Source organism: Pistacia vera, unplaced genomic scaffold (genome assembly GCF_008641045.1).
Source record: "Pistacia vera cultivar Batoury unplaced genomic scaffold, PisVer_v2 Contig404, whole genome shotgun sequence".
Taxonomy (NCBI): domain Eukaryota; kingdom Viridiplantae; phylum Streptophyta; class Magnoliopsida; order Sapindales; family Anacardiaceae; genus Pistacia; species Pistacia vera.
In genome coordinates this window covers 487,713-513,873 of record NW_022196229.1, presented here as the reverse complement: position 1 = coordinate 513,873, position 26,161 = coordinate 487,713, and the positions used below count along the sequence as shown (strand labels likewise).

The 26,161-nt window shown below is 35.0% G+C and overlaps 2 protein-coding genes across 5 annotated transcripts; one reads left to right on the top strand and one right to left on the bottom strand.

The window, feature by feature from the left end:
- Nucleotides 1-1,366: 1,366 nt before the first annotated feature.
- On the top strand, nt 1,367-24,754 carry LOC116142030 (ubiquitin carboxyl-terminal hydrolase 26). Of its 2 annotated transcripts, none has more exons than XM_031427490.1 (15): nt 1,367-1,384; nt 10,834-10,930; nt 11,070-11,666; nt 12,421-12,676; nt 13,386-14,137; nt 14,381-14,489; nt 15,539-15,717; nt 16,082-16,366; nt 16,448-16,655; nt 17,096-17,167; nt 17,827-18,057; nt 19,872-20,135; nt 21,008-21,149; nt 21,812-22,009; nt 24,629-24,754. In XM_031427490.1, the coding sequence occupies exons 2-14, from the start codon at nt 10,851-10,853 to the stop codon at nt 21,904-21,906; spliced, it is 3,270 nt and encodes a 1,089-aa protein (XP_031283350.1). In that variant the 5' UTR covers nt 1,367-1,384; nt 10,834-10,850; the 3' UTR covers nt 21,907-22,009; nt 24,629-24,754. The 2 variants fall into 2 exon arrangements, with proteins under 2 accessions (XP_031283350.1, XP_031283349.1); XM_031427489.1 differs by lacking the exon at nt 1,367-1,384 and adding an exon at nt 10,030-10,203.
- Nucleotides 24,755-25,399: 645 nt separating this feature from the next.
- On the bottom strand, nt 25,400-26,161 carry LOC116142028 (guanine nucleotide-binding protein subunit gamma 2-like). 3 transcript variants are annotated; one of them, XM_031427487.1, is made up of 4 exons: nt 25,907-26,161; nt 25,784-25,836; nt 25,652-25,696; nt 25,400-25,563 (listed from the first exon to the last, which is right to left on the bottom strand). In XM_031427487.1, the coding sequence occupies exons 1-4, from the start codon at nt 26,015-26,017 to the stop codon at nt 25,518-25,520; spliced, it is 255 nt and encodes an 84-aa protein (XP_031283347.1). In that variant the 5' UTR covers nt 26,018-26,161; the 3' UTR covers nt 25,400-25,517. The 3 variants fall into 3 exon arrangements, with proteins under 3 accessions (XP_031283347.1, XP_031283346.1, XP_031283348.1); XM_031427486.1 differs by having other exon boundaries at nt 25,400-25,571; nt 25,907-26,154; XM_031427488.1 differs by lacking the exon at nt 25,652-25,696 and having other exon boundaries at nt 25,400-25,571; nt 25,907-26,159.

Genomic DNA, 26,161 nt, shown 5'->3' with positions numbered 1-26,161 from the left:
AAGGGCACAGATAATACGGTAGGCATCCTAGCGTTGAACGGCCCTGTCGAAAGGCAGTGACTGATCTCACTTGTAAGGTTGTTTAGTGACAACCTGGTGCAACATGGGTGTTTGCTGTATGCAAGTTCACTAGACTGACCCACCAGAGGATCCATATGGATGGTAACCCTAGTGTAATGTAGACAAGCTTTTGCCAAGCCAATTCTAAACTTTTCTTTCACTTTCTTTTGATGTAAACTTCCCAAAAGCTCTCCAAAAAGAAAGCTTCATTGTAAGTTAAATTTCTTTCATAAATCATTCAATGTTTGTTTATCTTCAAGTTCTTTGATTATTCTCTTTTAATCTTTCAAGTTCTAGTTCTTTTAATAATCATTCATCATGTTTGATTTTAATGTTTATTAATGTTTATTTAAGTTTTTATTGTGTTCCTTGTTTCTTTAAATTTTGTTCATCACTTAATTTGGTTCCAGTGCGGCACTGCCGCCGTTACCTAGTAAGTGTAATCTCATTCTAATATGATTTCTGTGTGGCTCTGCCGCCGTTGTCTTATAAGTGTAAGATTATTTAAATTAATGTTATTTAAGTTTATTTTAGTTTATTTAAGTTTATGTTTTTTTTTTTTTTAAGTTATTTAAGTTTTGTTTAATCTCTGCATATCTCCCTTGTGTGCAACGATCCTGTGTCCTTTTCGGCCATCGAAGTCTCTTGGTCACAGTGAGTTGCTGATGGGGACTTTTGGAGACTTCCGGCAGTGGTCTACGATGGTGGCAGGCGGCGACAGGAGGTGGGGGTGATTTCGTAATAATTAAAGTTTTTATAAGCAGGGGTGTTTTAACTAAATCTGAAATATGGGTTTAAAAGAAATTATTAAAAATTAATAATAAAAAATAATTATATTAATATTTGTAAAGGGGACAATTTAATAATTTAAATAACATACCCACCAATTTATTCCTCATAACCAACCATATTAATATAATATACCCATCAACTAACCAAACATATTTTCTTAAAGATTCTCAGTAATCTTCTAAGATAATCTATCTTTTCAGTAATCTAACATTCCCAATAATCTAACATTCTTGAACTAAAGCCTCTAAATATAATATTTTGAACGATGGTCTGAAAAATCTTGTACCCGGACCCGACTCCGGAGCCGCTGATAACCTGACCTTTAGCTTATACATAACCCTCTCAAGTCGCGGTCAATAAAAATAGTTTCTCTCTCTTCCCTCCATCTCTCAAACTCTGCGACTTCTCCTCTTCACAAAATCTGAATAAAACCGCAGCAAATTGAAGCAAAATCCACACATCTTCTATTATATTAGTGTGATTGTGCCTGTGATCTTTTTCTTCCTTCAGGAGAGCGTTCATTCGCGTTCCGGTACAGTTCATTTTTTATTCTCTCAATTAAAAAATCATGATCATGATTCTGATTTTTTTTTCCTCTTTAGTTACAATAAATGATTTCATTTTGTTTAAGCTCTTCTCTAACTGTTTGGGTCGTATCGGGGTTATTTTAAGAACTAAAATAGATGTAAAATCATTCCACATGACAAAATTGATGCCAGTCAATGTATATGTGGGCTATATTATAATTTCTAGCTTAAATTGATGTTATGATGGTTTTTATCTGATTATTTACTTCGGTTAGTAAGGATGTCTATATTCTTTACACTTGCAATTACGTTTTATATTCAGGAGTAATTTCTGATTCCAAGAAAAGAAATAGACCTCTGTTTTTTTCTCAGTTGGTAATATTTTAATATTAGTCGTCCCATCGAGCTCTCTATTTAGAGCTGTATTTGTTTTCTAGAGATTATTTTTGGGATAATATGTTTTTAATGATGGTTTTATCTCTTTTAATCTTCCTCGAAGACTGTTTGAATTGTGATATTATCGTCATACGAGCATTAATAATTTCAATAATATCTGATACTATAAGAGGGGATGGTACTTTGTGTAACAAAATATTATGTATGATCACGGCAGGCTTGGTTACTGAAAAGATGAGCCGACCAACCACTCGGAGTAAAAATAAAAGGCACAGACAAGGGACTGATTCTGATAGCGTTCTGAAATATTGAGGTACTTGCATTTTCTGTTTCCTAAATATATTTAGTATTGAGGTACTAGTATTTTTCTGTTTACTAGATAGATAAATCTGTATCCCTTTCTATCGTGCTCTGATATAATGTTTTTGCATTTCTATTGGCTTTGTAGGAAAATTCATTCAACAGGTGAAGTAACCGATGATGATGTGAAACAGTTGTACATGATTCGAAACCAGTTTGTCAAAGCTGCCGTGTGAATACTAAAGATAACCTAATTGTTTCTGTGGGCTGATTCCACCTCACAATGGAAGTCGTAAATCTGGCTTATGGCAGAAAATTTCGGACATTCTTCAAGCTCTTGGCCGATCATGCAAGGATCTTGTGCTTCTGCTTTCTCACCTGGGATGACTAATTTGGGCGCAACATGCTATGCAAATAGTATACTGCAGTGCTTATACATGAATAATCATTCCGTGAAGGTGTTTTTCTCTGTTGAGCCTGATGTTTTGAAACAACATCCTGTGTTGGAACAACTTGCAAGACTTTTTGCACAGTGCGTGCCAGTAAAATGGCTTTTATTGACTCAGCTCATTATAAACATTGGAGTTAGAAATGGAGTTCAACAGGATAGACGAGTTCTTGACCTTGCTTCTTTCTTTGCTTGAGCGTTGTTTTAGCCATTCTAAAGTTTCCAAGGCTAGAAAAATTGTTCAAGATCTTTTCCGTGGGAGTGTGCCATGTGACAACGTAAGAATGGATTATGTCAAATGCTAGTTTTTGTAGTTTCATACCGATATAGATTTGATTTTGGGCATTCTGTCCATTATATTTAATTCTGTTCTCTAAGTTGTTTGATATTTTTGGCTCCTTATTGTGAGTCATAATGGTGCATGTTTCTTACATCTTTCTTTTTGAGTGGAGGGAGTAAAATAAAGATTTTATTTCAAACTTGAAAAGGAGTGAACAAATTGAAAGCCATCTAGAGACAGAATAAAGATGAAAGGGAATTCAGTAGATAAGATTGAATGATAACCCCAATTAATTAGAAGGATCAAATTTTTTGTTTTACTTTTGTTAATTTCTCTTAAATTTCTTGAAGCTCATCTCAGAAGCCAACTTTAGAAGTTGACCATTATTGTTTCAGAAAATATTGATGTATCATTATAATATTTACAAAAGTTAATCCATTTGGTTTGATTTTGTTGTTAAGGTTTTTATTAAGAGAATGCCCACTGTTGATTCTGATATTCTCGCATGCTTCTGCTGAATATCATGCATAGGAGTCGTTAGCTATTGGAAGAAGTAGTTTGCTTATCTAGATATTGATGCTCTTGTGTTATCAACTTTGTTTTCAAATGTTTTCTCTTCTTTTTTCCTCTCTATCAATTCATATTTATTGTGGAAGCGGCAGTGTTTTATTATTTAGTTTCCACTCTTGTTGTTTACCTTCTTTTTGGTATTTAGGTGCTCAAAATGTGGCAAAGATTCTGAAGCTTCTGCGAAGACGGAAGACTTTTATGAGCTTGAGTAAACGTCAGGGCTTAAAAACTATAGATGAGAGTTTAGATGATTACCTTAGTGTGGAAGAGCTTCACGGAGATAATCAGTATTTTTGCGAATCATGTAGAGCAAGAGTTGATGCTACTCGGAGCATCAAGCTACGCTCACTCCTGAAGTTCTTAATTTTCAGCTCAAGCGTTGTGTTTTCCTTCCAAAGGTACCTTGTCATGCACATTTGAGAACATTATGCCCAGTATCTTGCAGTTATTTTGACAATAGTAATACTGTTAGACATGCTAATTTTGTCTCCTTATGTCTCATTTGCCTGTCATTTTTTCAAGTTTGTGATGCTTGAATTAACAGATGAGAGATTTTATCAATTCATTATGTGGACAATATGCTGCTGCAGTTTTAGTTTGACTTATGACGTGCTATAAGTTAGTAATCATGCATTGGATAACATATGATAAGTAGAAAAGGGTTATGTTTGAAAGGATAAATCCTTTTTGAGGTGGCAGTTTTACTTTTTAACCTGTATAGATGGTTATGTGGAGTTCTAACAATATTCGAGTTTTTTTTTCCTCCAAATTGCTATTCTGTATGCCATGATAGATGCTACTTGTCTTTGCTTGCTACAGTCCTATGGCTCTCAGCATTAGTGTTGATGAGAAATTCATTATGTCTTACAAGCTGATGATGACTTTATATCATTTTGTGGCTATAGAAAGGTTGTGTAGGCTTGATTTGAAACTGTTATTGGTTAACAAAATTTCTTGCCCTTCTCATTATTTTGAGTCTCTCTGATTACAATAGTTCAGTCTCTTAAAATGCAAAACTAGTTCTTGGTATCGTTGTCCCTAATTAATGTTTCCTTTGTGTTTTATTTGTGTCAGTAGACGACTAGAAGAAGAAAATCACTTCTGCTTTTTCTTTCCCTGGGAAATGAATATGCAGCAGAGACTCTCGAGCCATCTCAGTTTGATTTGATATATGATTTGTCAGCTGTTCTGATTCACAAGGGAACTGTGTAAACAGTGGTCATTACATCGCGCTTATTAAGGATGAGAATACAGGGCACTGGTGGGAATTGATGATGAGCATGTCTCAAACTTAGGTCATGTCCTTTTGGAGAAGGTTCTTCAAGTTCCTGTAGTAAAGGTGGTTGTTCTGAGCCTGTTGTTTGCATGAATACAGAAGGAGGATGGCATGAATGTAAACCATGCTGTTCTTCCGCCACAGTCTTCAGAATCTTGTAATGGTTGTAATGTAGAGAGATTCACCTCAAATGATGCATATATGTTGATGTAATAACTGAGGTGTAGCAAGAAAGATGCCGAGAAGAAACATGTGGCCTGTGATGTCCACAATATGCAAATAGAAAATGATACTGGCTTTTTCCATGATGGTGTTCTCTTCCATCTCATCTTTGTGAAGAGATAAAAGAATTGAATTATCATATGTTGAGCTTGTGAACTATACAAATTAAAGCGGGACAGAATTGGAATTATTACAAAACGCAGACAGGAAGTGCGGTCAGTTCTTTCTGAAGCACTGTTCGGTCAATCGAAGAACCATTTATTGGATTTCCGCAGATTGGCTTCGCCACAGGGCTGATAAAATTTCCCCACCGTAGTACAATTTCCTAATGTGTGTTATTATGCTATTGAAGTTTTTCTTCATTTTTGGTGCTGTAAATCTCTGCTTGATCCTGTAGACTAGGATATTTGCTTTTTTTGCGTATTTAGTTTTCCCATGTCTAGGCACTCCTGGGTTATCTATTTGTTGGCATTGAAGCTTGCACCTATAAATACTTGTGTATTATAGTTATTTTTTTGCAATGTAACGTGATGCAGTGTTCTAGACAATGCTCCTCTGCAATGCTTGCATGGGAAAGTTCCAGTATCAAAGGTTGGCACCATGAAGCGATTTCCACTGAAGCTTGGATTAAAAATTAGGCCAACTAAGTATCATCTCTCGATCTCAACCTAGTCCATTAGTTCATTCAATTCTTGGGCCCTTAAGAATCAAAAGTGTTAGGAATAATAGTAAAACTTACGAAGAATTCTTAATGAAAATTAACAATAAAAGATCAATACATAATCAAGAGATTGGGCTACATCTTAGCCCTAGAGAATAAATTTAGTTCATAATAAACATAAAAGAAACAATCATCTTTATTAAAACAATCATCACGAGTTTATAAGAAAAGAACAAGGAAAACTTCTCTATATTGTGAATAAAAGCTCTAGAACTTCTGTTACTTCTCTTCTCTGCAGATTTTTCTCCTCTTCTTCTCACCAAAGCATCCCCCAAATAATGCTAAAAGACTTCTATTTATATCCCACAAGGGTTAGGGTTTTATTTCCCTTAATTCTATTTGGTTTAGGACTCTTAACCCTATTCTCCTACCTAAAAATAGATAACCAGTTTTTAACTTCTGTGACTATGCCCCGGCACTGTGCTGCAGCACATTAGCTACTGGGCTTCTTCCCGCATCATTTCACTATTCTTTAGAGATTGTGATTTTTGAACTCGATAACGATGAAATATGGAAAAGTGTAAACATATGAAATGTAGCCCTTTGAATCCGCTTTCCAACAGTTTAATAATCGTCTTAATCAGAGTTCTACATCTCAAGATACTCTCAAAATACCGAGGCATGCTCAAGCTGGAACGTAATCTGGAATCTTCCCTTTACTTCAACTTCCATAACTTCTTCAATTCAACTCCAATTCTTGATCTGTTTGTTTCCCCTCATCACTCATTCCATTGCCAACATGATTCTTCATTCGAGCATAACATTTAAGCACTAGTAGCCTAAAAACACCCAAAAACACCCGTGATCCCGTAAAAGGCAATTATGAAAATATTAAGCAACATTACCAAATTAAGCCTAATTTCCCACAATTAATCCCCATAAACCACTAACTAAATGTGTATTTTCAAGCTCTTATCACGAAGCTTATGTTAAGAAATTTACTTCTAACAAGCTAGGTGCAAATTCCTGTAAATGTATATTTGTGGGGTATCCAAAAGAGACCAAAGGATACTATTTCTACCACCCAGAAGAGCACAAAATTTTTCTTGCTCCTTCTGGAGTCTTCCTAGAAAAGGAATTTTTTCTAAGAAGTACTAGTGGGAGAAAAGCAGAACACAATGAAGTTCTAGAACCACAAATAATACTAAACGAAGGATGGGATGATGTGCCACAAAAGGTGGTTAAACATTATAAGGAGGTTACTCTACAACTTGTGGATCAAAGTAAACCACCTCAGGTAGCACAGGAGCTACATAGATCTGGGAGAGTACGCTATGAACCCAAGAGATACGGTTATCTCGTGACTCAACATGGTAACGTACTAGTCTACCAAGACGACAAACCCAGAACCTACGAAGACGCTATATCAGATCCAGATTCTGTTAAATGGCTTGAAGCCATGAAATCTAAGATGGACTCCATGTACCAAAACCAAGTATGGTCTCTGGTGGAACCACCTGAAGGGGTAAAACCCATAGGGTGTAAATGAGTCTTCAAAAAGAAGACTGACATGGATGGCAATGTGCATACTTATAAGGCACGACTGGTTGCCAAAGGTTTTAAAAAAATTCATGGTATTAACTATGAAGAAACCTTTTCACCGGTTGCCATGATGAAATCCATCCGGATTATGCTTGCGATTGTTGCATATCATGACTATGAGATTTGGCAAATGGATGTCAAAACAGCTTTCCTGAACAGAAACCTTGAAGAGGATGTGTATATGACATAACCTGATGGTTTCATTCTTGATGAGCAAGCTGATAGGGTATGCAAGTTGTAGAGATCCATATATGGACTCAAGCAAGCTTCAAGGAGCTGGAACATTTGTTTTGATGAAGCCGTAAAAGAATTCAGTTTTATCAAGAATGAAGATGAGCCTTGTGTTTACAAGAAAGTGAGTGGGAGCACAGTGGCATTCCTAGTGTTGTATGTCAATGACATACTTCTGATCGGGAATGATATACTGAACTTGCAGTAGGTAAAGACTTGGTTATCTAAGTACTTCTCCATAAAGGACTTAGGTGAAGCAGCCTACATCCTTGGAATAAAGATCTATCGTGATAGATCGCGAAGGTTACTTGGCCTAAGTCAGAGCGCATATATTGACAAAGTACTAAAAAGATTCAGTATGAAAGAATCCAAGAAGGGATTTCTTCCAATGTCACATGGTGTTTATCTCTCGAAGGAAATGTGTCCTAGAACACAAGATGAGAGAGATAGGATGAAAAGGATCTCATATGCATCAGCAATTGGATCCATCATGTATGCCATGCTATGTACTCGGATTAATGTCTCATGTGCTTTGAGCACTTGTAGTAGATATCAGTCAGATCCAGGTGAGCGATACTGGATAGCTGTCAAGAACATTCTTAAGTACCTGAACAGGACCAAGGATATGTTCTTGGTTTATGGAGGGGAAGATGAGCTCACTGTAAGAGGATACAGCGATGCTAGTTTCCAAATCGACAAAGATGATTATCGATCTCAATCAGGGTTTGTATTTTGTCTCAACAGGGGTGCAACGAGCTAGAAGAGCTCCAAGCAAAACACCGTAGCGGACTCTACAATAGAGACTGAGTATATTGCATTATCAGATACAGCCAAGGAGGTAGTCTGGATTAAGAAGTTTGTCACTGAACTTGGTGTGGTTTCCACGATTGTTGATCCAATAGACATCTATTGTGACAACAATGGAGCAATCGCTCAAGCTAGGGAACCACAGTCTCATCAGAAGTCCAGACACATACTCAGACGATTCCACCTCATCAGAGAGATAGGTGAGAGGAAAGATGTGCAGATCAATAAAGTGCATACTGACGACAATCTCGCAGATCTACTAACAAAGCCTCTATCGCAGCAGAAGCATGAAAGGCACTTGAGATCATTTGGTATTAAATACATGAATGAATGGCTATAGTGCAAGTGGGAGATTGTTAGAGTAGGTGCCCTAGAGCCAATCAATTATTGTAGAATTGACACTTTGTAATAATGTTCATTGATCAATAATAGACATTTATTCTATTCGCGTAAATCATCATTGTATGTATTGATATATGTCCTTAGAATTGTATAATCGTGACGAGGGCATCAAGTGTTCAAATCTTGATAGTGAGAACCCTATGAGCACATATGGTGGCCATTCTAGAAACGTCCGTAGCCCTAGTATTATTCTGAAGTAAGGGCACAGATAATACGGTAAGGCTATCATAGCGTTGAACGGCCCTGTCGAAAGGCAGTGACTGATCTCACTTGTCAAGGTTGTTTAGTGACAACCTGGTGCAACACATGGGTGTTTGCTGTATGCAAGTTCACTAGACTGACCCACCAGAGGATTCCTATGGATGGTAACCCTAGTGTAATGTAGACCAAGCTTTTGCCAAGCCAATTCAAACTTTCTCTTTCACTTTCTTTTGATGTAAACTTCCCAAAAGCTCTCCAAAAAGAAAGCTTTCATTGTAAGTTAAATTTCTTTCAATAATCATTCAATGTTTGTTTAATCTTTCAAGTTCTTTGATTATTCTCTTTTAATCTTTCAAGTTCTAGTTCTTTTAATAATCATTCATCATGTTTGATTTTAATGTTTATTTAAGTTTTATTTAATGTTTATTTAAGTTTTTATTTGTGTTCTTTATTTCTTTAAATTTTTGTTCATCACTTAATTTGGTTCCAGTGCGGCACTGCCGCCGTTACCTAGTTAAGTGTTAATCTCACTTCTTAATATGATTTCTGTGTGGCTCTGCCGCCGTTGTCTTATTAAGTTGTAAGATTATTTAAATTAATGTTTATTTAAGTTTATTTTAAGTTTATTTAAGTTTTATGTTTTTTTTTTTTTAAGTTTATTTAAGTTTTGTTTAATCTCTGCATATCTCCTCTTTGTGTGCAACGATCCTGTGTCCCTTTTCGGCCATATCGAAGTCTCTTGGTCACAGTGAGTTGCTGATGGGGACTTTTGGAGACTTCCGGCAGTGGTCTACGATGGTGGCAGGCGGCGACAGGAGGTGGGGGTGATTTCGTAATAAATTAAAGTTTTATATAAGCAGGGGTGTTTTAACTAAATCTGAAATATTGGGGTTTAAAAGAAATTATTTAAAAATTAATAATAAAAATAATATTATATTAATATTTGTAAAGGGGACAATTTAATAATTTAAATAACATACCCACCAATTTATTCCTCATAACCAACCATATTAATATAATATACCCATCAACTAACCAAACATATTTTCTTAAAGATTCTCAGTAATCTTCTAAGATAATCTATCTTTTCAGTAATCTAACATTCCCAATAATCTAACATTCTTGAACTAAACGCCTCTAAATATAATATTTTGAACGATGGTCTGAAAAATCTTGTACCCGGACCCGACTCCGGAGCCGCTGATAACCTGACCCTTTAGCTTATACATAACCCTCTCAAGTCGCGCGTCAATAAAAATAGTTTCTCTCTCTTCCCTCCATCTCTCAAACTCTGCGACTTCTCCTCTTCACAAAATCTGAATAAAACCGCAGCAAATTGAAGCAAAATCCACACATCTTCATATTTATATTAGTGTGATTGTGCCTGTGATCTTTTTCTTTTTCAGGAGAGCGTTCATTCGCGTTCCGGTACAGTTCATTTTTTATTCTCTCAATTAAAAAATCATGATCATGATTCTGATTTTTTTTTCCTCTTTAGTTACAATACATGATTTCATTTTGTTTAAGCTGTTCTCCTCTAACTGTTTGGGTCGTATCGGGCTTATTTTAAGAACTAAAATAGATGTAAAATCATTCCACATGACAAAATTGATGCCAGTCAATGTATATGTGGGTCTATATTATAATTTCTAGCTTAAATTGATGTATCTGATGGTTTTTATCTGATTATTTTACTTCCGGTTAGTAAGGATGTCTTATTATTCTTTACACTTGCAATTACGTTGTTTATATTCAGGAGTAATTTCTGATTCCAAGTAAAAGAAAGAGACCCTTCTGTTTTTTTCTCAGTTGGTAATATTTTAATATTAGTCGTCCCATCGAGCTCTCTATCTAGAGCTGATATTTGTTTTCTAGAGATTATTTATTGGGATAATATGTTTTTAATGATGGTTTTACTCTCTTTAATCTTCCTCGAAGACTGTTTGAATTGTGATATTAGCGTCATACGAGCATTAATAATTTCAATAAGAATATCTGATACTATAAGAGGGGATGGTACTTTGTGTAACAAAATATTATTATGTATGATCACGGCAGGCTTGGTTACTGAAAAGATGAGCCGACCAACCACTCGGAGTAAAAATAAAAGGCACAGACAAGGGACTGATTCTGATAGCGCTTCTGAAATATTGAGGTACTTGCATTTTTCTGTTTCCTAAATATATTTAGTATTGAGGTACTAGTATTTTTCTGTTTACTAGATAGATAAATCTGTATCCCTTTCTATCTGTGCTCTGATATATATTGTTTTTGCATTTCTATTGGCTTTGTAGGAAAATTCATTCAACAGGTGAAGTAACCGATGATGATGTGAAACAGTTGTACATGATTTTGAAACCAGTTTGTCAAAGCTGCCGTGTGAATACTAAAGATAACCCTAATTGTTTCTGTGGGCTGATTCCACCTCACAATGGAAGTCGTAAATCTGGCTTATGGCAGAAAATTTCGGACATTCTTCAAGCTCTTGGTCCAGACCCATGCAAGGATCTTCGTGCTTCTGCTTTCTCACCTGCTGGATTGACTAATTTGGGCGCAACATGCTATGCAAATAGTATACTGCAGTGCTTATACATGAATAAATCATTCCGTGAAGGTGTTTTCTCTGTTGAGCCTGATGTTTTGAAACAACATCCTGTGTTGGAACAACTTGCAAGACTTTTTGCACAGTTGCGTGCCAGTAAAATGGCTTTTATTGACTCAGCTCCATTCATTAAAACATTGGAGTTAGACAATGGAGTTCAACAGGATAGCCACGAGTTCTTGACCTTGCTTCTTTCTTTGCTTGAGCGTTGTTTTAGCCATTCTAAAGTTTCCAAGGCTAGAACAATTGTTCAAGATCTTTTCCGTGGGAGTGTGTCCCATGTGACAACGTAAGAATGGATTATGTCAAATGCTAGTTTTTGTAGTTTCATACCGATATAGATTTTGATTTTGGGCATTTTGTCCATTAATATTATACTTCTGTTCTCTAAGTTGTTTGATACTTTTTGGCTCCTTATTGTGAGTCATAATGGTGCATTGTTCTTTACATCTTTCTTTTTGAGTGGAGGGAGCTAAAATAAAGATTTTATTTCAAACTTGAAAAGGAGTGATACAAATTTGAGAAGCCATCAAGAGACAGAATAAAGATAAAAGGAGAATTCAGTAGATAATGATTGAATGATAACCACAATTAATTAGAAAGGATCAAATTTTTTGTTTTTACTTTTGTTAATTTCTCTTATTAAATTTCTTGAAGCTCATCTCAGAAGCCAACTTTAGAAGTTGACCACTTATTGTTTCAGAAAATATTGATGTATCAGTTATAATATTTACAAAAGTTAATCCATTTGGTTTGAATTTTGTTGTTAAGGATTTTTATTAAGAGAATGCCCACTGTTGATATCTGAAATATTCTCGCATGCTTCTTGCTGAATATCCATGCATAGGAGTCGTTAGCTATTTTGGAAGAAGTAGTTTGCTTAATCTAGATATTGATGCTCTTTGGTGTTATCAAGCTTTGTTTTCAAATGTTTTCCTCTTCTTTTTTCCTCTCTATCAATTTCTATATTTATTGTGGACGCGGCATGTGTTTATATATTTAGTTTCCACTCTCTTGTTGTTTACCTTCTTTTTGGTATTTAGGTGCTCAAAATGTGGAAAAGATTCTGAAGCTTCTGCGAAGACGGAAGACTTTTATGAGCTTGAGTTAAACGTCAAGGGCTTAAAAACTATAGATGAGAGTTTAGATGATTACCTTAGTGTGGAAGAGCTTCACGGAGATAATCAGTATTTTTGCGAATCATGTAGAGCAAGAGTTGATGCTACTCGGAGCATCAAGCTACGCTCACTTCCTGAAGTTCTTAATTTTCAGCTCAAGCGTTGTGTTTTCCTTCCAAAGGTACCTTGTCATGCACATTTGAGAACATTATGTCCCAGTATCTTGCAGTTATTTTGACAATAGTAATACTGTTAGACATGCTAATTTTGTCTCCTTTATGTCTCATTTGCCTGTCATTTTTTCAAGTTTGTGATGCTTGACTATTAACAAATGAGAGATTTTATCATTTCATTTATGTGGACAATATGCTGCTGCAGTTTTAGTTTGACTTATGACGTGCTATAAGTTAGTAATCATGCATTGGATAACATATGTGTAAGTAGAATAAAGGGTTATGTTTGAAAGGATAAATCCTTTTTTGAGGTGACAGTTTTACTTTTTAACCTGTATAGAGTGGTTATGTGGAGTTCTAACAATGTTTTGAGTTTTTTTTTTTTTTTACTCCAAATTGCTACCTTCTGTATGCCATGATAGATGCTACTTGTCTTTGGCTTGCTACAGTCATCTGGCTCTCAGCTTTAGTGTTGATGAGAAATTCATTACGTCTGACAAGCTGAATGATGAACTTTATATCATTTTGTGGCTGTAGAAAGGTTGTGTAGGCTCTGATTTGAAACTGTTATTGGTTAACAAAATTTCTTGCCTCCTCATTATTTTGAAGTCTCTCCTGATTACAATAGCTTCAGTCTGTCTAAAATGCAAAACTAGCTTCATGGTATCTGTTGTCCCTATATTAATGTTTCCTTTGTGTGTTAATTTGTGTCAGTAGACGACTATGAAGAAGAAAATCACTTCTGCTTTTTCTTTCCCTGGAGAATTGAATATGCAGCAGAGACTCTCCGAGCCATCTCAGTTTGATTTGATATATGATTTGTCAGCTGTTCTGATTCACAAGGGAACTGCTGTAAACAGTGGTCATTACATCGCGCTTATTAAGGATGAGAATACAGGGCACTGGTGGGAATTTGATGATGAGCATGTCTCAAACTTAGGTCATTGTCCTTTTGGAGAAGGTTCTTCAAGTTCCTGTAGTAAAGGTGGTTGTTCTGAGCCTGTTGTTTGTCCATCGAATACAGAAGGAATGGATGGCATGAATGTAAACCATGCTGTTCTTCAGCCACAGTCTTCAGAATCTTGTAATGGTTGTAATGTAGAGAGATTCACCTCAAATGATGCATATATGTTGATGTATAACCTGAGGTGTAGCAAGAAAGATGCCGAGAAGAAACATGTGGCCTGTGATGTCCACAATATGCAAATAGAAAATGATACTGTCTTTTTCCATGATGGTGTTTCTCTTCCATCTCATCTTTGTGAAGAGATAAAAGAATTGAATTCATCATATGTTGATGCTTGTGAACTATACAAATTAAAGCGGGACAGAGAATTGGATATTATTACAAAACGCAGACAGGAAGTGCGGTCAGTTCTTTCTGAAGCACCTGTTCGGTCAATCGAAGAACCATTTTATTGGATTTCCGCAGATTGGCTTCGCCAATGGGCTGATAACATTTCCCCACCGTATGTACAATTTCCTTTAATGCTGTTGTTATTATGCTATTTGAAGTTTTTCTTCATTTTTTTTGGTGCTTGTAAATCTTCTGCTTGATCCTGTAGACTAGGATATTTGCTTTTTTTGTGTATTTAGTTTTCCATTGTCCTAGGCATCTCCTGGGTTTCATCTATTTTGTTGGCATTGAAGCTTGCACCTATAAATCCTTGCGTATTATAGTTATTGATGTTTTGCAATGTAACGTGATGCAGTGTTCTAGACAATGCTCCTCTGCAATGCTTGCATGGGAAAGTTCCAGTATCAAAGGTTGGCACCATGAAGCGATTATCCACTGAAGCTTGGATTAAATTGTTCTCTAAGGTATTCACACACTCATTTAGCCTCATGTTTTTGCATGAAATTTAATGTAATTAGTCTTTCTTAATTGAGTTTCTTAATTTCTGTGGCTCTTTTTGCACATTTTCTCTTCACTTGTTTGTAGCAAGGGTTTCTTATTTGGGGATGCTTATTTTTTTTCTTTGATTGATGAACATGATGAGATGTCTTAGTGATTGGTGAAATGATCATGATAGGGAGAACTCTAAAGAGCCTAGGGAGGAAAGCCATTTGAACCTCAAAACGAGATGCTGCCAAAGGTTATTATGGTTGCCTCTTGGGCATTGGAACCCCAACCCTCTCATGTAAAATGACTGGCCCAATTAAAAAGCTGTCCTCCCAGGACCGCTTAGGGATATTTGGGCAATATTTATTCTCCGAGGGGAAACGGCGTCATAGAATACATGTGATACTCCTGGACTGTTGTAGCATAGAGTCTATGAAATCACCTGGAGCTTCTCAATTTCAATCGCATTTATCATTTTTTAGCTGTCAGACAAAGTTCCACCGGTTATCCCGTTTTGGATGTGAGTAAAGCTTTCATAATAAATGTGATTCCTTAGAACTTTTTAGTGAATGACCGTATGCCCTGTTCCCAGCTTGGCATGCCAAATCTTCAGGTGTTTATGATCCTTGCAGACCTAAGGAGAGGACTTCTTTTTGGGAAGGATTGGCTGGCCTTTTTGGATTGTGCAGTCCTAATTGGTGTCTTGGGGGGGATTTTAATCTAGTTCAATTCATATCTGAAAAATCCAATGGGGGCAGGGAAAGCTCTAGTATGAGACTCTTTAACACTTTTGTCAAGGAGACAGAATTCATTGATCCAGAGCTTAATAACGCAGAATTCACATGGTCTAATATGAGGGATGAAGCAGTATGCTGAATATTGGATAGATTGTTGTTCCCCTGTGAATCTGTGAATTGTTTTTGGGTTATGTAATTGATTCTTTTTCTTGTTCTTCTACTTTTTTATTTACCCTTTTTGCAGTAATATTATTACTCATGACTTTCTGTTAAACTCTTGTAAAATTCAGTATGATGGGGGGCCAACCCTGACCAATGATGACTACTGTTTGAAATGCCTTATTGATGGTGCGCGGACTATGGTATGTGCTGATAGCTATAGAGATAGAAGAAAATCAATGAAAGAGCTTGCAGATGACGTGTTATCAGGAAAGTTTGGAGAAGGAACATACTATGTGTCTAGGCCATGGTATGATCAAATTTTTTTTTTTTTTTTGTGTCCTGATTTTGTTTATCCTTCTTATTGTCTCAGAAATTAACTGATCATGGACTACATACAGTTTCTGAGAACGTGTTTTCATGCTGAACATAAGATCTTGTTGCTCTCCTTCCCTTTCTTGTACATATCAACTGTTTGAATTTACAATGGTGTTCCTATTTAATGATAAAATTTCTTGAGGTCATAATTAATTGTAATTTCAGCAGTCTCCTTTTCAGTTTTCAATTTTTGGGATTTGATATCATATTTAATCATTTTTATTGTACGTGATTTTTTATGTTTGCTTGGTCTGATATTTTGGCGGTTATATAGTGATAAACTTTATTCTTTGTAGGTTGCAACAATGGACAAAAAGAAAAAATCTTGATGCTCCTTGTGAAGCTGATGCAGGACCAACGACTTCAATTAGGTGTCCCCATTGGCAACTGATGCCGGAGCAAGCTCCTGGTGCTAAGCGATTATTGGTTCCTGAGAGTCTCTGGCTCTTCATTTATGAAGACGCTAAAAAAGTAAAACCTAATGATCTTTTGGGTTGTTCAGCTTTTCCATTAGACTCTAAACAGTGTAACGAATGCAGCGAAGAACTATCTGAAGTGGCATGCATGGAGGATTCTATAAGGTTATTTTAGTTGAACACTTAATTTTCTTTTTTGGTTAATATGTCTACTAAGTTTCTTGATTTCTAATAATTTTGCTGCAGGGCTCTGAAGCTTAAACAGCGCCAAAATCATGAAAAATTAGCTCTGGGTAGAAGTATTCCACTATCTTTGCATGGCAAATATTACTTGGTGCCCTCATCATGGCTTACAAAGTGGAGAAACTACATAAGTACAAGTGGAAAAAATGCTTCATCATCTGTGGGACCTGAAATTCTGGATGGTGTCATTGATTCAGTTAAATGTGAAAAGGTAAATTGCTGTCTTCATTATGCACTTGTTTTATACGTTGTTATATATTTACACTATTGGTAAAAGCTCTTTTTATTTTCTCTCCTCTGGGGAAAGGTAACTTGATGCGTTTGGCTCCCTCCAAACAACGACATTTTTTATAATCTGAATTGATGGGATCTTTTGACGTTGGTATAAAACTTATTTGAAATTTTTTATCTGAATTGATGGGATCTTTTTCCATTGGAATAAAACTTATAATCTTATTTTTAGAAGTTCAACACCATTAGTGTTAAAATTGACTTATATTCAGTGTGTGTGGAATACATTATGATATTATAACGCTGTGGGCATTTGAGATGTGTATTGATACATGTGCTTTCATTTTCTACCTTTTCTCTTCTTCTTTGTTCCTTCCTGATAATTGTGCAGTTTCATAATTTTTTTTTTTCTTTTGACAGCATTTGCGACTCTTAGAAAGGCCTCCTGACCTGGTTTCCAAACGTGGCTTAATTGTTCAGAAGGGTCCTATGGTAAGTATATGATGTATGTATACATGCATCATTATCAAAGTGTAAAGGTGTAGTTTAAGGTATTAGTGGGCACCCAACCCACCTATCTGATGCAAACTGCCAACTGACCCAATTTATTTGATTCATTTCATATACATTTATATGATTCAATTCAAAACTTAGAACCCATATCCACTTGCTCATTCAGTTTGGTTAAATTTCACAAGAACCACTGAACCACGGAAAGAGAAAAATTGCTTGCCCCAGCCCTCTACCTGATAATACTCTAAATTGGTGGTTCTCTCCAATTTTCCTTAGGCTGGTGGGTTTATTCAGGCTAAAACAAGGTACTGGACAGGTGATTAAGTTGATTTGGTTTTGGCCTAACCAAATCGACCCAACGTTGCTTACAGCTAGTTTATGGTATTGAATTGAAAGTTACTGGTGGCAATATTGAATCTTCATTCATGTTATATCATATCATTTGATTCTTTTTTTTTTTTTTTTTTTTTTTTTTTTTTTGGGACATAGCTTATTAAAGCACTGTGGATGCTGATGATTGGACTAACTTTTTGTATAAATGCTCTAATAGTAGAATCTCTTCTCAAGAGTTTGTTTATGTTATCAAATAAATTATAAAAATATCTTTTAACCCACTTTCCCACGTCTTTGGATTTTAGACAGATGGGCTGACAATTGTTACTGAGAATGACTGGAAATGTTTCTGTGAAGATTGGGGTGGAATTCAGGAGAAAGGCATATCTGCTAAAGTTGAGTTCAGTAATAATGCAGGAAATACTTTGGTTGGGTCCTGTAAAGAAGTACCAATATGTCAGGATACTTTCAGCCCTCATGATGAAGAAAATAATGAGATTGAATCCAGACATCCAGTGGTCAGGACTAACCCTGAGGTAATTCAGAACTTTGCCTTTCCTTTTTGTTTGTTTTTTATGTTTGGTGTTGTATGGTGTTGCAACTTTTGGATTCTCTTTGTAATCAAATTTGATTACAATTAAGTACTTATGTTTGAAAGTAATATGGTTCTTGTCTTTTAGTTGAAACTTTTGTTGCTTTAGTTATTTTGATATTTCCTTTAAAACCATTAGATTCTAGTAAAAAATTTAATGAAACAACTAGCATTTTCTTGCTGATCTTATGAGAAATTTGGACCCCCATTTGTGTAATAGAATTGTTTACAGTAATTCTAGGTATTGCAAAACTCCGTGATGTATATAACTTAATTGATGTTCTTGTCGAGAATTCAAAGTAACTTATGACTATTTCTTACCCCAAATAATCTTGGAAAGTATGAGTCAGAGAAAAAGCATGATTGTAATGAATGTAGGCCATCAGAAGAATTGATTGTTAAGCATCTCTATTTGTATTAACTGTGGAGTTTTATATTGAATTTTAGTTTACTTATTTGAATAATGCTAGACTTACAAAGTTGGACACTAATGATGTGGCAACTTATTTGTCAGTACCACATTAATGATGACATGATGTAATAAAAGATGTAACAATGCCAAATAAGCTATCACGTTAGTCGGGATACAAACTTTATTTCCCAATTGTGTAAGTGTAGCATTATTCTACTTAATTATAGTTGTTATTATAATACCCCTTGTAAAGATGAAGAATAAGATATCCTGAATCCTATGTGAAACTTTATATGCATATACGTGCATGCATGCATGTTTATTTGTTTTTGTGTCTGTAGTTGGCTAATGTTTGGGTCACAATTTCATTTTGGTGGGCTGGATTAATGTCTTGTCGAGGTTAATAAAAAAATTTCGGCAACCTGAATGTAATCAGTTTAATTTATCTTGTCAAAGTTCAAAAATATAAATGTGACCCCTTTTGTTAGTAAATAATATAAAAGAACCTGTTTAACTCTTTTGATAAATGGATCATGTCAATTAAATGAGATGATACTTTTTAATTAATGAACTGCATCAAACATGACCCAATGTAACCTACTTGACTCAGTTATACAAATTTGATTTACTTATCCCATTTACACTAATTTGACTTAACCTTTTTATATATATTCAACATTCAACCCACTTGACTAAGTTTAGTCTTCATAAAATGATAAATTAACAGTATGTGCTCAATTTCTACAACAATAGAGATTGATTATGACAAATACTTTTTACAAAAATGCTTTTGGTTTAATTGACAGTTATATCTTCCTGGTTTATATGATGCAATTAACTATCTTGCTAATTTTGGATTACATGGTTAAGGGGCTTAGTATCAGCAAGATTTGTTTATTTGGCTGGTTGAATGAGTTTACACAAAGATGGCACTAACATAATTAACTTTAATCCAAATCTGCTAACTTTGTGCTCATTTATGTGCTGCTGACAAATCATGTCATAAATTACTACCCTCAGATATATATTTGGTGGGTGCAGTCTATCAGTTTTCAGTATGTTTTGTTCCATTTGGAAATATTGTCGATTGATGCTTGTTCACAATTTCTGCATTAGGAGTTCAGATATACTCAGGGGATTCTGAATGTTCTTGCTTCCTGTATTGTGGTTTTTTGTTAACTATCATTTTAAAGTTCTGAGGTTGTTTATTTGAAGGCAACAGCTTGTTGCCAGAGGATTTTTATCATGCATTTTGCATATCTTTTGTCTTTAAAGATATCACTGAATATTCATATATACTTTATATTGAATTCTTTTCAAGCTAAATCTCTTGTCTCATGCCCTAGATATGTGAGGATTGCATTGGAGAAAGAGAAAGCTGTGAGTTGATGCAAAAGCTCAATTATTGTGATGAGGACATATATGTATGTCTTGTTCGTGGAAAAGAAGCTCCAAGATCAATTTTAGAAGCATCTGAGTCTATCTCTGAGCCAGATCGACGAACATCAAAGCGCTCTAGGAAGACCAATTATGGAAGTTTAATCAATTTAAAAGTTTCTGCTTCCACATCTATATACCAATTAAAAATGATGATATGGGAATCTCTTGGGGTAAGCTACATGGATAAGTGTAAATGAAGAAATATATGGAATTTTGATTGATAGTGCATCTTTGATAATATTGGAACCTTCTAAATGTTACAGAAGATTGGACATTTGAGAACTGTGATATGCTTAATATCTTCTGAAACAATTGTGGAGAACTTAACTATCAGAGGCTTGTACCACATCTAAGAAATCTATGAGATTTAGGAACTTGTTCATCATAATTTGCAGATTTGAATTCTTGGTAGATATGGTTTTGTTCAAAGAAAATTTTCTGTTCTACAATCTGGATTGATTTAGAGTAGTTTGATAAATTTAAGTGGAAATGCATGCATTCTCACATATGAATACAAGGATGTTATATTTCCTGTTACCGTGGTGTAGACTCCTGTTCACTTGCACTGTCATCATGTGGCACCTCAATACTTGTTATCATATGGTCAATGATTTTTTAGCAGTTTAAGGTTTAGGAGATAATATAATTTCATTAATGTGAAAAGATATCTGTTAATCTGCATAAAGTTTTCTAATTACTCTGCCTTTTTGGTCTAGCAAGACAATATCTGTGAAATTTGGATTTTGTATTGTTGATTCTTACATATGTGCATTTCATGAAATTTCTTGGTGAATATGGAATGTGTAAGGTGTTTGAAATAATTCATTGATAGTCTGGAATCTTTTCTGGTTGGTATGTGTATCTTCTTCAACATTGACACATTGCTGCTCGTATTATATCTCTATGAAGCGAAACTTTGTTTCCCTTGATCTAAGATCATGCACATTTATGCTGTTGAAGCTTTTTAAGTGAGTTGATATGGTCATGATGAATTTGTTTTGTTTGTACAAGCATTTTTTTTTTACTAAGTCAATGTATGCAGATTGTTAAGGAAAACCAGATACTTCACAAAGGTCAAAGGATAATCGAGCCGGAATATGCTACTCTTGCAGATATGAATATATTCCCAGGTGACAAGCTTTGGGTGCAAGATTCAGAAATCCATGAGCATCGTGATATTGCTGGTAATAAACATTTTTATGCTTATATTAATCATCAAGAATTGTGTTTAGGATTAATTGGTTTTTAACTGGTTTTTTCTAGAGAAAATCATTTCCTTTGATTCCCTTTACATAATTCATCTTGGTGTGTTGATGCCATAGTAAGGACATATTCTTTGCAATGAGAGGGGGTTGAATGCATCAGAATTATGGAAAGCCTTTGTAGAATGATGCTGATGAGATGTCAACTTAAAATGGACTGAGTACATGCTTACAGTTGAATATTTAAAAATCAATCAAAGTTTTAGGACATTGATGAATATACTGTACTGCACTATATTTCAAACTATGTTAGTGATAGTAGTAGATGATGTTTTCTTTTGGATATGTGATATATGCTTCTAAAATATCGATTAGATGTCAGGTGATGTATATGTTAATTGGGATTTTCACATTTCATTGTTGTATGTGTTGCCTGCATATGCACGTTTATGACATTTGATGTATATTTAAAACATGGCCTAAGACTGAGTCACGGATATGTGGTTAAAGCTTAAATACCATTTCTTCATGATGCATATATGTGATAAATGACTATAACTGTATTTTTCTTTTACAGGAAATTAGTATGCGACTCTGAAGTGATGTTTGTTCATTGTACTAACATGCTTGATGTTTTTCTGCAGATGAGCTTTCTGACCAGAGGATGAATGTGCAGCATGCAGAAGAAGGTTTTCGGGGAACACTTTTAACATCAAATCTCTCATCCCAAGTTGTTTGAGAAGTTTGATTTGATTACATGGTGTCTGCTTATAACATCAAAATTCATGTAGATATTGATGCTGGGAGAGGAAAGTGTTATATCTTCAACCTGCATGTTGGAGGTATGTGCTCTCCTCCTTTTTTCTTTTCTTATTTTATTTTATATTACAGTTAATTGTTTGGCCTTTATGTTTCATGTATTGATGATTTGTTTTCTTGCCAGTCAGTATATCAGATTGGCAAAAGATAATGAAGTTCAAGGACACATTAGTAATTGAATTGAATCAAAATGTTATTCNGTTTGAGAAGTTTGATTTGATTACATGGTGTCTGCTTATAACATCAAAATTCATGTAGATATTGATGCTGGGAGAGGAAAGTGTTATATCTTCAACCTGCATGTTGGAGGTATGTGCTCTCCTCCTTTTTTCTTTTCTTATTTTATTTTATATTACAGTTAATTGTTTGGCCTTTATGTTTCATGTATTGATGATTTGTTTTCTTGCCAGTCAGTATATCAGATTGGCAAAAGATAATGAAGTTCAAGGACACATTAGTAATTGAATTGAATCAAAATGTTATTCCCTTTGTAAAAGAAATTTATATAACAGCTATGTTTCTTTTCTATAATTGTGAGAAAATGAACACTTTCATCAAAAGTTTCTTGTATAGGAGCTTAAAAGGTGCTAGGAAAAGCTTAAAATTTGAAATTGTAAGAAAGAAAGAGGGCGAATTAGTGGTGACCACATTCCTAGAATGAGAAAAAATTGTGATTGCAAATTAGAAATCCAATCAAAGATAGATTTGGATGTTAGGTGACTAGCCGTAGCCATTGTATTTCGAACTTTTGAAATCAAGATGAGTATCTTTTGGAATATATTTTCCATTTGAGTCTATTAATTTTCTCTCTCTTAAATTAAATCATAGTTCTTGAACATATGTGATACTAAAAACCTAGTACACTATGTATTGGTTATTATTTAAAGCAGAAAAATAGTATTCCGAGTAATACTGATTGTTGATCTTCTGCACTAATAGACATGGAAACAGATATGTTGGGTGATTGTGCGTCGTGGATTTTTTTATGCTTGTATGGCAGTTTCCCCGCTAATTTCATTTACACATACGATGCTTGTATGGTTGTTTGTTCTTTGGCCCTTGCATCTTTGGTCATAAACTTGTGACATATACCATTTCAATTGGGACAGGGAAAGAAAAAAGATCATTATAATATAGATTTATCTCCTTCAGTAATTCTTGTAATGTCAATCTTTCTGTTGAGGCATATTGGGGGGTTGGAAATTCCCAGGGCATCAGCTGTAAGTGGTCACTGGCCCAGAACGGGCCAGGGCTAATTTGTCATAACAATTGGTGTAAGAATTTAAATGTGAAGTGTTAAGGAGGGCAGAGTAAGTATGGAAAATGAGAAATATCAAGAGATTAGATTTATTTTTTATGGATCAAAGCTAAGTTCTGGACTTCTCTTTGAGCTTGGTGCCACTTGAGGAGATCTGCCTTTTATCTTTATTCTTCATATTTTTAGAGGTGGTAGTGTCTTGATTAAAAGCATGTGAATCAGAGAATGGAACAGATAAAAAAATACTATATGGAGAAAATAGATAACCTGAGGAGAATAAAGAGCGATAGAATTTCGGAAGAACAAGCTAGAAAATGGAGAAGAAATAGAAAGGGAAAAGTAATTAGAGAAAAAATAAAGAACCCTTGGGGAGAAAGCCAAATTCATATTTAAAGATCAATGAAATCAATGTACGACAAAGCCTCTGTTTATAGGCTTAAGAAGCAGATTTCCAATGCTAATAAATGCAAAATATAAGTCCAAAACAACTCAAAAACAAAAAAAAAAAACTCAAATGATATTTGACAAATCAATCCCAAAGACGTTAAAATGAAAAGACTAAAATGATGTTTTTTTCCTACATCATATAATCTCACTGTTGATTTCAGGAAATTTTGTCCTGATTTCCTTAGTTGAGTTTTTGTTTTCCGAAGTTGTCCTTACCCATACGTCTATAGATATGCCCTGTACAATCATGCTCTACTATGTTATCCCTCTATCGATTATTGGTTTTTGTTTGCTTGAGTTGCTTATCAAAAATAAAAAGAAATTAAAAAAATAACTCTTGCGGTTAGACTTGGGGAGAGTCATTCCCTTGAACATATCTATTTGGATCTATACAAAGGGCATTGAAGTTATCTAACCTGGCAAACTTCTTTCATTTGAAGGCTAGAAGTCAGCTTATAATTGCATTAGTAATTCTTATAATTGTGTGTTTTGCATTGAATACGATACCTGCTTCACATTCTTTCGGAAATGTTGTTTGCTAGGTTTTGCCTTTTTTTCTTTCTTGGTTGAGGTGAGAGAGTAAAGGGTGTCATGGTGTTCTTGATTGTCTTCTAGCTTGACAAGATGATTATGGACTTCCTTAACATAGTAGCTGATACACTCAGATGTCTGATGCTTTATCTATGTTTATGGTAACATTTATTTTGCTGGTGTTATCGTATGTCTGCTATATATATATATATATATATATATATATGAGTAATGTCACACTTACAAAGAAATCTTACAAAGATCTCTATACAAAATGATGTATGGAAATCTTTGTAAGTATAGTATTATTATATATATATACACACACGTAATGATATTCTCTTTTTGAAATAAGAGCCCTCTATGAACCTTATGCTTGTTACTCTTCCCTTTTTTTCTTTAGCAGATCGACTGGCTGAACCAAGGTTTTGTGAGCTATCTCGTTTTTAAAAGGTTGGTTTACTATGTAAATATAAGGGCTCTGGAACAGTTGTAACATTTGTACATTGCAATGGAGATTAACTGCTTCACTTTGCTTTGCTAGCTGACATTTCAGCGTGTGTATGAAACTTGTCATTGCAGGTCTCCTGCTGTCCAGCTTTTGTAAGTTTTTAAGCTTTAGTTTATGGATAATATAGTCTTGTCTTTATGCCCCTTTCAATCTTCACTATAAATTCATTTATAGTGACATTCTAATTTCTAGGTCCAATGTCACTGGACCAAAAGAGGTGCTTTCCCCGGTGTCTCTTCATCGATGATGGTTCTGGATATTCTCAACTAAAATGTGCATTTTGAATGTCACACAAAGGGTGCGGATTAACATACAATTCCATTTATGACACGTAATATGCTTTTGTGTGTGTGTGTGTATATATATATATATATAGCGTTGTTACTTTGCCAACCCACTAAGAGCTTTCTCTCTCTTTTTCTGCTACGGAGGATCGCACAATTGTGATATGAGCTAGCTCACCAAAATATGCGGCCAATAAAGGAGTCTTGTTGGACGTTAACTTACTAGTGTTTGCATAAATCATGCCGATTTATTTGCAGGCCTAGAAAATACGAAATTGCATCGGCACAGCCAGTGCTAACAAAGTTGTACCTTACCAAGAACTCGAAATGTTGATAGTCATAGTATCTAAGCAAAACATAATATCGTGTTCGCATTCATGGATTAAGAAAAAAAATGCATAAAACAAGGATTGTTTTCTTTGGTCCTAAGTTGATGTAAGCGTAAATGGTATTGAAAATTGAAACATGACATCTAGATCCACCGCTTGTGGTTTCGAGAGTTACGGGCTCCTCTGAACCACCGATCCCAGGAAACTTCTGCTGGACCTATAGTACTACAATTAAATCGTAAAAAGAAACAATTAGGCGTCTGTAACGAATGGAAACTATGTAATGCTTTTCTTGCTTTTCTTACACTGGAAGAAGTGGATCAGCAACTGATTCAACACTTGATATGAGTCTGAAGAATAAATAAAACATTTTCAAGTAAGGAATATGATAACGATAACCAGATGATTGTGAATACAAGAGTTGTTTCTTTGCTTACTCATTGCATACAATGGATGATCCACCTATTGTCTCAAGCTCGTCCAGCTCTTCCTGAATCAAAGTTTAATCTTCTGTGTAAATATAATATGGTATAAACAAACAGGAATTAAAGACGGATTACCTTAATAAGGTTCATTCTGTTATGAAGATGGGATATAACAACTTCCATCCGGTGCTTCCCAAGGAAACTGGAAGGTCTTTGCCATGAGGATTGGTCATCTGTTGATTCCATTGCACAAAAGTAAAACTAGAGAGAGAGGAATGAAAGACGAAGAAAGGATATGGAATACGGTTGCATCTCCACCCATAATTTAGAGTAATTGAAAATGAGGGATAGGTGGGTTAGGTAGGTCGTGCTAATGCTATGCATAAATTA

Coding starts and splice junctions, on each gene's coding strand:
- LOC116142028 (XM_031427486.1), bottom strand. CDS start 26,017: ATGGAATCAACAGATGACCAATCCTCATGGCAAAGACCTTCCAGTTTC. Junction 25,837..25,906: donor ACAGAATGAACCTTATTAAG/GTAATCCGTCTT, acceptor ACTTTGATTCAG/GAAGAGCTGGACGAGCTTGA. Junction 25,572..25,651: donor GCTGATCCACTTCTTCCAGT/GTAAGAAAAGCA, acceptor ATTTAATTGTAG/TACTATAGGTCCAGCAGAAG.
- LOC116142030 (XM_031427490.1), top strand. CDS start 10,851: ATGAGCCGACCAACCACTCGGAGTAAAAATAAAAGGCACAGACAAGGG. Junction 10,931..11,069: donor AGCGCTTCTGAAATATTGAG/GTACTTGCATTT, acceptor TTGGCTTTGTAG/GAAAATTCATTCAACAGGTG. Junction 17,168..17,826: donor TTGTTCAGAAGGGTCCTATG/GTAAGTATATGA, acceptor TTTGGATTTTAG/ACAGATGGGCTGACAATTGT.